Source organism: Haplochromis burtoni, unplaced genomic scaffold (genome assembly GCF_018398535.1).
Source record: "Haplochromis burtoni strain Fernald_Lab_line unplaced genomic scaffold, NCSU_Asbu1 Contig_524, whole genome shotgun sequence".
Classification (NCBI taxonomy): domain Eukaryota; kingdom Metazoa; phylum Chordata; class Actinopteri; order Cichliformes; family Cichlidae; genus Haplochromis; species Haplochromis burtoni.
In genome coordinates, this window is record NW_024582885.1 from 31348 (window position 1) to 42230 (window position 10883).

Consider the following 10883-nt stretch of genomic DNA (forward strand, 5'->3'; position numbering starts at 1 on the left):
CTGCTGCTCCACATCGAAAGGAGCCAGCTGAGGTGGTTCGGGCATCTGACAAGGATGCCCCCTGGGCGCCTCCTGGGTGAGGTGTTCCAGGCATGTCCCACCGGGAGGAGGCCCCGGGGCAGACCCAGGACAGCTGGAGAGATTATATCTCTCGGCTGGCCTGGGAACGCCTTGGTGTTCCCCCGGATAAGCTGGAGGAGGTGGCTGGGGAGAGGGAGGTCTGGGCCTCTTTGCTTAGGCTGCTGCCCCCGCGACCCGGCCTCGGATAAAGCGGATGAAGATGGATGGATGGATGATGGTCGACTCATGGTTCGAAGCATTGTGATGATTCATTTGCTCTACTGCGCCATCAAGTGGACAATTCAAGTGAAGCGGGCTCTGTGATTATAATGATGTGTAAACCTCTAAACTGAATAAATAAATTGTTTTCTTGGTTATTTATCCCGAATATTGTCTCAGTATGTGTGATACAAAAGAGAAAGTGGAAATATCAGGACAGGTTTTGGTATGATTGTGTAACTGTAGCCTCAGACAGTCAGTCAATAGTATAATTCAGATCATAGATCAGTACATTTGCATATTTTATAACTATAAAAAGAAAGCTGACACTTTCGAGACTTTATCTAATGTGTAAGCATCACAGCAGATGCCTTTGTGTCAACATAGCTGAGGCTAAAACAGAAAAACGATTTTATAAAAATATTCAGCAGTAGATCAATCAGAATCAGAATCAGAATCAGAATACTTTATTGATCCCTGGGGGAAATTATTTTTTGTTACAGTGCTCCATTATAAACCAACATTAAGACAAGACAGACAATACACTAACTAAGAATAGTACAATATATACATATATATACATACATAAGTCACTCATAAATAAATAGCTGGAAAAGAAACATGTGTAGTGTAGCAGCAAACAGTGTGTTAAGTGGATGCGTTGTACAGGGAGATGGCCACAGGCAGGAAGATTTCCTGTGTCGTTCAGTGGTGCTTTTCGGTAATCTCAGTCTCTCACTGAACGTGCTCCTGTGACTGACCAGCATGTCATGGAGTGGGTGGGAGGTGTTATCCAACATTGTCTTTATCTTGGACAGCATCCGCCTCTCCGACACCACCTTGAGGGAGTCCAGCTCCATCCCCACAACATTGCTGGCCTTACGGATTAGTTTATTAAGTCTGTTGGCATCTGCGACCCTCAGCCTGCTCCCCCAGCATGCAACAGCATAGAGGATCGCACTGGCCACAACAGACTCATAGAAAATCCTCAGCATTTTCGGCAGATGTTGAAGGACCTCAGTCGCCTCAAAAAATAGAGACGACTCTGGCCCTTCCTGTAAAGTGCTGTGGTGTTTTTAGCCCAGTCCAGTTTATTGTCAATGTGTACTCCAAGGTATTTATAGTCCTCCACAATGTCAACACTGACCCCCTGGATTGAAACAGGGGTCAAGTGTTTCCTGGTCTTCCTGAAGTCCACGATCAGTTCCTTGGTCTTTGCCACGTTGAGCTGCAGATGATTCTGCTCACACCACGTGACAAAGGAGTCGACCACAGCCCGGTACTCTGTCTCATCATCCCTGCTGATGCATCCAACCACCGCAGAGTCATCAGAAAACTTCTGAAGATGGCAGGTCTCTGTGCAGTGGCTGAAGTCTGTGGTGTAGAGGGTGAAGAGGAAGGGGGAGAGGACAGTCCCCTGTGGTGCCCCTGTGTTGCTGATCACCTTGTCAGACACACACTGTGGGAGACGTACATATTGTGGTCTTCCTGTCAGGTAATCAACAATCCAGGACACCAGAGAAGCATCCACCTGCATCGCTGCTAACTTATCACCCAGGAGGGTCGGCCTGATGGTGTTGAAAGCACTGGAAAAGTCAAAAAACATGACCCTCACAGTGCTCGCCGGCTGGTCCAGATGGGTGTAGACACGATTGAGCAGGTAGATGATGGCGTCCTCAGTTCCGAGACGAGGCTGATAAGCGAACTGAAGGGGATCCAGATGTGGTCTTACTATGGGTCGCAGCTGGTCCAGGATGAGCCTTTCCAGGGTCTTCATGATGTGGGAGGTCAGTGCCACGGGCCTGTAATCCTGGGGGCCACTGGGACGTGGCGTCTTTGGTACAGGGACGAGGCATGATGTCTTCCACATCACCGGGACCCTCTGCAGACTCAGACTCAGCATAAACAGTTTATGAAAGACTCCACACAGCTGGGGGGCACAGGTCTTGAGGACAGGGGACTCACTCCGTCTGGTCCAGCAGACTTGCCTGAGTGAAGTCTCCTCATTTGCATCTCAACCTGGTATTGAGTGAAGGTGATGGGTGGGGGAGGGGTGTCAGGAATCTCACAGGAGGCAACAGCGCCATGTGAAGAGAGAGGCTGGCACAGTGGTGTGGCTCTGGATTCCAGGCTGACTACAGGTGAGGTTGTGGGGGTGGGAGCAGACACTGTGGTGTCGAATCTATTGAAAAACAGATTCAACTCATTGGCTCTATTCTCACCTCCCTCAGCTCCCCTGCTGTTGGTTGGCCTGAATCCAGTGATGGTCTTCATGCCCCTCCACACCTCTCTCATGCTGTTCTGCTGGAGTTTCCACTCCAGCTTCCTCCTGTAATTGTCCTTAGCCTCTCTGATCTTGTCCTTTAGTAACACCTGGATCTTCCTCACCTCCTCTTTGTTGCCCCCTCTGAAAGCCCTCTTCTTGTTGTTGAGGAGGGCTTTGATGTCCTTAGTCACCCACGGCTTGTTATTTGGGTAACAATGAACAGTCTGAGCTGGAACAATGGAGTCGGTGCAGAAAGTTATGTAGTCTGTGATACACTCAGTAAGCCCATTGATGTCCTCGGCGTGAGGCTCACAGAGTGTTTCCCAGTCGGTCACCTCGAAACAGCCCTGTAGTTCCGCTATTGCCTCCTCTGACCACCTCCTAACAGTCCTGGTGGTCACAGGTTCCCTCCTCACAATTGGCACATAGCGGGGGGTGAGGTGAATCAGGTTATGATCTGACCTACCTAATCAAAACCGAAAGAAAACCATTAATCAACAAATGAACATTACCTGATGCTGCTGAATTGAAGCAGAGCAAATTACAGAGGTTTTATTAGAGACACACCTTAGCGTTTTGCAATTTTGCATAATGTTAAAAAGTTTAAATTATTTTAGTAGCCTATTGAACGGCAGAAATTAGATTTTCTTTTCGGAAGTAAAAAGATGGGAAACTGTTCTTGAAGTATACTGTGTGTGTGTGTGTGTGTGTGAGTGAGAGAGAGAGAGAGAGAGAGTGTGTGAGAGAGAGAAAGCTGTGCATGAAGTGTGATTTTATCCTGGTGAAAGTCAGAGGAACAGCAAAAGTCAGAGGAAATTCATGACGATGTTTACGTGAAGCGTAGTTTGGATCTCCTTTTGCTGCAGGTTCGGTCAATGTTGTTTGAATAGAAATAAAACCTGCAGCTTCACAATCAGCGCAAAAAAGGCGTAAACACGAAGCACGGACCCGCCGACGGATCAGAATCAGTGAGCTGTCGGCTTTCAGCCCCGACCGTGTCCGTACTGTCTGGTGAGAAAGGCGACATCTCACTGATTCTGATGCGTCAACGGGTCCGCGCTTTGTGTTTACGTCTTTGTGCAGAATCGGTGTACCTGCTCTCATTTACTGTTTTAGCTGTTTGGTGGTTGTTGAAATGTAGTAATATTTATATTAAAAATTGATTCAGGATTTTAATGAATCGATATCACGTTATCCAAGCTAGAATCGATTTTAATCGATGATCAAAACCCGCTCCTAGTAACTGTGTAATCATGCTTATGTACATCTGGATAATGACACAAACTAGTGTTTGGTGCTTTGCTTTTTTAATAAACTAAAAGACAGAAATCAGATTATAGGATCTGTAGTGTTGTTTATTTATATTATGGTGCTTAGCATTTGTGACATTTATTACTGTGTGCATACTTTATTAGAAGAGATAAAATTAAATAAAAATCTCTTCCTTGCTGGTTCCATCGAAGAAGAAATGCTCAAGTAACTATGTAACACGTACGTAATCCAATTCCACAACGCAGTGTGATGGGGAAATCAGCTGTGTTTTTCTGCCCATTTTATTTCGAATCTGGTGCGAATCGGTGAACCAGTCCCTGAATCATTCACGTGGTACGGACTGCCCGCGAGGCCTCGAACGTCACTGCATACGTAATCAAAGCAAGCCTCGATACGCGCTTCACAAAAACGCCCCCGAGATTACCTGACACACGGGTCGTGTCCAAATTCATGGGCTGCATCCTCCTGAGGACCCAGCCTTCGCGGTCTACGTGGGCCGGGTCCTCAGAAGGTCGGGTAGGCGCGGAGTAAACGGCTGTGAAATTGGACGGTCTAGCCTTCTGATTAGCGTCACCGCTGTCTCGGTGGAGTTTAATAAACTCAGCCGTCTGCTCCTTGCTATCTAAAATATAACAGGACACTGGCGTAAATTCTCGACGTCTCATACTTCTGTTTAATCAGTTTTCTGTTTGACGTTTAGTCAGCTGTGTAAAACCAAGGAGGAACCCACCCGGGGGATTAATAAAGTTTTATTTTATCTAATCTAATCTAATAACTTTAATCTCAGCCAAACCGATTTACTCACGAACAAACAAAACACTGAAAAAAGCCCAACAATAACATTTTTAGGTTGTCTAAGTGACTTATATATTACGTTTAACCCGAGCAGCGAAAGTCCGCGGTGATCTGAAAATGATGTGCCGGGAGTTGTGCCGTTCTCGGCGGCTCAGTGACCCTCGAGCTCCCGGCTAGCTATCGAGCTGGTGGGTAGCAGACGTCTCCGAAAACGTCGAAGCACTTTTGCAAATATGCGATATCTTGATAAACCGAGCAGATATTTGATGTTTACACAGCTACTTTCTCGCCTGAAAATATGTTAAAAGTTTATTTTGTGACCCAGAAAGATTAGTATGAGTAATTTTAAAACTTAGTAGCGGCCGCCATTGTTGGAAACTGGAGTTTGGCTGGGCCGCGCTATGAATTCTGGGATATGGTGGCCACGAAGGACACACCCGACCCATCCTTCAAATTCGGGGAAAGAAGGACGCATTTGAAGGAGTCTACGAATTTGGACAGCCTTCGGCGCGTCGCTGTGATGTAATCGGTCTACAAATGCGACCTCAGGAGGATGCAGCCCATGAATTTGGACACGACCAATATTCGATGTTTCGACACACAGGACACATCACTAAAGGAAAGATGTGTTTAGATTTATGACAACGGAGGATTGTGTTCTGTGAATTGTGTCTTCATGTGACATGTGTTTATGATATTGGTAAATGACGGCTAGATTTACTAAATGTGTTCAGACAACTGGTCATTTGGTTTAGAGGATTGGCTTTTTTGTTTTAGCATTTGAGAAAAACTGTAATATTGTGTTTTTAATCATAACTGTTGTGGGCTTTTTAGCAGTTATATATGAGGTTTTTTTCTGTAAGGAAATTGAGAAACTTTCTGCTATAGTCAGACAAGCTTGACCCTTATTAATTTACCCCTATTGCCTAGCCTTTCTGTATTCAGCCTTAATCACCCTGTTACTTCCACAAGGGAACAGATAGCTGCTATAAGGAACAAAACACAAAGCTGTTCTCCTTCTATTCAGAGGCAGGCTTCACTAAAGAAAGCTTGGCTGAATTGGAAAAAAAAGAAGACGACAAAAACGTCTTCAAATGGATTTTTTAAACTCAGCTGCTGAGAAAAACACCACTTTTGTGCAACCTGCAAATTTTATAATAAGTGGATTTGTTGGCATACCTAATATTAGGTATTACTTTGTCTTTCTGTGTTTCATTTACATTTTTTCAGTGGTGGGAAACACAGCTGTGATGCTTATAATCATTTTTGACCATACATTAAGAAGTCCTAAATATATTGCAGTTTTTAATCTTGCATTTACAGACCTGTTAAGTAACTCTGCTTTGGTGCCAAAGGTTCTTGACATTTCTCTGTTTAACCATCATTATATTTCTTACAACAACTGCTTGACATTCATGTTTTTCTGCTTCACTTTAATTTCAATGCAAGCTTTTAATCTGGTCGTTCTGTCCTTTGACAGAATCATGGCTATCATGTACCCGTTGCACTATCAAATGAGAGTGAGCCACAAAATCATTCTGTCTTTGATTGCTTTTTTCTGGCTTCTTGCTGTTGCTCTAACAGGAACTGCAGTTGGCCTTCTCACAAGACTATATTTTTGTGAATCTGTGGTTATTAATAGCTATTATTGTGACCATGGCCCTATATATCGGCTTAGCTGCAATGATGTTACCCCTAACAAAACAATTTCTGCTTGGTCAAGAGCTTTTGTTCTATGGCTTCCTCTGATATTTATCCTGGGAAGTTACTGCTGTATAGGTTATTCTTTGTCAAGAATTTCTACGTGTAAGGAAAGAGTGAAGGCTTTGAAAACCTGTACAGGTCACCTTTCATTAGTGGCAATATATTTCATTCCTATTTTAGTTGTTTATAGTTTTGGGAGTACAATGCATCCAAATGCAAGGATTGTAAACCTATCTTTAGCCAGTGTTACGCCTCCCATGTTAAACCCAATAATCTATGTCTTTCAAACTGCAGAAATAAAAAAGTCTTTGAAAAAGTTGTTAAAAGCTAAAATACAAATATCACACAGAGTGCTGTAGTTTAATGAAACACATGTAGCAAAACATTTATAATTCAGTGTGTAATTTGTAAAATGTAACATATAACCATGACACTAAAAAGGACAACCATTTGAAAATTAAAGTGGGAAATCCTAAAATAAGTAAATTAATATTTTATTTGAATGTTTCTTAATTGAATTCTGCAGGGGTAATTCCTTCCCTTAACATGTAGAAATTATTGCAACTGTATCCAATGAAAAAAGTAGCAGCAGGACTAACCTTTCTTCATTATACCTTTCCACAATCAATAGCTAGCTGCTGTGCATATGAAGTTTGTTTGGGTTTTTTTTCATGTTTTTCATTAAAGAAATTAAAAGGGAAAAATGAATTTTGATTTTCTAGAAAGAATACTAAAGGCTTGATATTTGGGGCATCTTTCTAATATCAATGCATTATACGTACATCAGGAACCATTATTTGAGTTTTATGTTGTGATTTATGAACTTTTTGTAATAATCTTGGGTTAAATGTAAGTGTCGCCATTTTAGAACATAATGAACCATTATTTAAAGCAGACCTTCCCAAAGTGTGGGGCCCACCCCCTAGGAGGGGGGGGCGCAGAGCCATTGCAGGGGGGGGGGGGGGGCGGTATGAAAAGGGGGGAAAACGCTTGGACACTGCTAGCACGGGGCCCACAGAAACGCAAAGCAGGAGATGAAGCATCGCTGAATATGTTTCCAAACCAACTTCATTCTAAGCCAAAGACTAGAAAATATGGTGAAGCATCTGCCCTTTGGTTTCACACTGCCAAAGACTAGAAAATATGGTGAAGCATATCTTCTTTTGGTTTCACCTGCACAAGTGCCGAGGTAGGTCTCCCCTGCAGAATTGGTTTTCCTTGTGTCGGGAGCACGCACTGGGCTCTCCAAATCACAGACAAACAGTATCCTACAGTTGTTTATGTTTTTAAACCCATTTTGCACAGAGAGGCGTTTTTTGAAAAATGAATTAATAGCAATGTTGAATATTATTACACATGAAAAAAACCAACTACAGTAAAATAATCACACCGTGACGCCTCTGCCTTTCTAAATGGAGGGACAGTAACTGCGTGTGTATATGTAAGCGTGTAAAACCAGAAGATAGTAAGATTAACAGTAACAGTATTTTGTCTTTATCTCCCATTCTGCAATTTATCTCATGTAAACGTGGCGCACACCGTGACGTGAAAAAAGGCACATACCTTTGACGTTGCGTGACACTCTGTATTCCTCGTCCACACATAAACGGAAAAAAATGAGTTTTAAAAAATCTCCGTTTTCGGTGGGGGGCCTAGCAAAAAAAGTTTGGGAACCACTGGTTTAAAGTATACTTTTTTAAAACAGGTATGTAGAGAAACATATTTTCTCTTCTATACTTTGTTTTATCGGAGTTCACACTGAAACTAAAAGTAACTTGCTAAAGATGTTTATTTATTGTTTGATCTAAGAATATTTCAGCATCTACTCCTGCCTTTGTCTGTCATGAAAATGTATATATATTACTGCAAATACCATTTTAACAAAAGTCTGACCGATTTTTTAATAAAATGTGAAGATCTGACCAAACTGAAAGAAAGCTAGAAATGCCAAGCAAGCTCAGCCATTGCTTAGTGACCACTAGGGGTGGGTTTTTATAATCGATTTATCGATTAAAATCGATTCTGGCTTGGATAACGTAAAATCGATTCATTAAAATCCTGAATCAATTTTTTTATATAAATTTATTTTGCCCGAAATGCCAGAATCTCTGGTGAAATCTCACAAACTTTCAACCACCACCAAACAGCTAAGACAGTAAATGAGAGCAGGAACACGGATTCTGCACAAAGACTTAGACACACAGCGCAACCTGCGGATCAGAATCAGATAGATGTCGCCTTTCTCACAGTCGGGGCTGAAAGCCGACAGCTCGCTGATTCTGATCTGTCGGCGGGTCCGCGCTTTGTGTTCACGCCCTTTATGCGCTGATTCTAAAGCTGTTAGTTTGATGTCTCTCCAAAACAATATTGACCGAACCAGCAGCAAAAGAAGATCCAAACTACGCTTCACATAAACATCGTCATGAATTCACTCTGACTTTTACTGTTTTGCTTCCACCACGAGCCACAGCTCTCTCTCTCTCTCTCCCTCCCACCTCTCTCTCTCTCTCTGTACTTCATTATTCGCTTGCTTGTTAGGCACAAGTCTACCGTTGTTTACAGCGCTGTCGGCCTACATTTTTTTTCGTTTTATATACTTCCGAAAAGAAAACCTAATTTCTGCTGTTCAATACTGAACAAATGTAAACTTTTTAAAATTATACAAAATGCAAAACGCCGTGTCTCTAATAAAACCCCTGTAACTTCAGAGGTAATGTTCATATGCTGATTAATGGTTTTCTTTCGTTTTTGATGTACTACAGAATATTTTATAAAATCCCAGGCCAGGAAAATCGCCTTCATGTTTTTCTGTTTTATCCTCAGCTACTTTGACACAAAGGCATCTGCTGTGATGCTTACACCTTTGATAAAGTCTTGCGTGTGTCAGCTTCCTTTTTATAGATACAAAAATATGTAAATGTACTGATCTGAATTATAATATTTCTGACTGTCAAAATCGAATCGAATCGAATTAAATCGATTCGTGGATCGAATCGATTTGGGACCTTGTGAATCGGAATTGAATCGATTCTAGAAATCAGTGACGATACCCAGCCCTAGTGACCACTATTCACTAAATTCTCTGCATAAAGCTTAGATTACCTGATTTGAAGATGCCGGGGAACAGACAGCTGCTGTAAGTGACAGAACAGTGTTGCATGTTATGTGGATCCAGTCTTCACTAAACAAAGCTTGCCTGAACAAAGAATACAGGGCTTTGATTTTATAGAAGATTAACACAAAAAAAGTTTTTATGTTTTCTTTTTTTTAAACTCAGCTGTTCAGAAAAATATATCCTTTGTGCATCTTACATATTTTAAGTACTGGCCATTCTTTCTTAATAATTTATACATATAGAGAAGAATGAAGGCTTTAAAACCTGCACAGGTCATCTTTAATTAAAATAAATCGATTGGCCATTGGGACAACGGTCGCTAAATTGCACAACCAGAAGGCAACATTGGAGACATCGAGAATAGTTATGAGTGTCTTGGAATCCCACAGGCAAATGGGAACCGAAACAAGATCACCAGGAAAGCTGCAACTGGCAAATACCTGCATAGTGACGGGCAAGTCCTGAAGAGTCAGCTGAATGAGAAGAACAAGAATGGGACAATCAACATCTATGCCCTGCCAGTTAATAGATACCCTGCTGGGATAATAAGCTGGCCAGAAGAGGAAATGGAATCCACTGATATCAAGAAAAGAAATCTCCTTGCGACAAATGGAGGGTTTCACGCCAGGTCCAGCACCATGAGATTGCACGCTAAGTGGAAGGAAGGAGGCCGAGGACTAATGAATGCAGAACCACTATCCAGCTATCTTTGTTATTTGAAACAACAAAGATTCAACTGACTATGTGCTTAGTGAATATCTCAGGCAGCAGAAACCTGAGAAAGAAAAGGAGATCCTAGGAGGAGATCCATCCAATTGCAACATGAAATATAAAAAATGCATTGACAGTTCTGTGTATAATAACCGTATGACTGTTCCCACCACTAACACATGACCCTACGCTGTGTTCACTGCATCATTCCATGTTTGGCACTGATCACCACCTGCACTCATGCACTGTAAACCCGAATCAGTTGACTGAACTTAAAACATTTGTGGAAACTGATTACCTCAAAAGTTTTAAGTACACAAACTCATCTTTTCTAAGTATGGGGGTACTCAAAATTTGTATTTATTGTTAACTTAAAAATTTTAAATTATATTTTTATTTTATTAATTGAGCTTTACTTAAAAACTATATACTTTAATTTTAATATTTTTGTGTTTTTTGTAGTTTACTATTTTGATCCAACACAATGCAATTGTATTACAAACTAAACACAAATTATATGATTATTAATTAAAAGATATTTATTATTAAATGTTTGAGTGTAGACTAGTAAAAAGAAATTAGAGAAATTCATTTACTTTACATTTTGTTTATTTAACATTTTTATGGAAATGTAAAAACATCACTTAGTGTTTTTATAAAACCACTAACATGGACATTGGCACCATAAAGTGAGCATTATAAATTCAATGTAGAACATGTATCTTTTTATAAAATCACAAA

At 41.4% G+C, this 10883-nt stretch overlaps 1 protein-coding gene across 1 annotated transcript; it reads left to right on the plus strand.

The window, feature by feature from the left end:
• Window positions 1–5652: 5652 nt before the first annotated feature.
• LOC102314451 (olfactory receptor 3-like) lies at window positions 5653–6675 on the plus strand. Its single transcript, XM_005947318.2, has one exon. It carries the CDS (start codon window positions 5707–5709, stop codon window positions 6673–6675), a length of 969 nt encoding a protein of 322 aa, XP_005947380.1. The 5' UTR covers window positions 5653–5706.
• Window positions 6676–10883: the final 4208 nt, after the last annotated feature.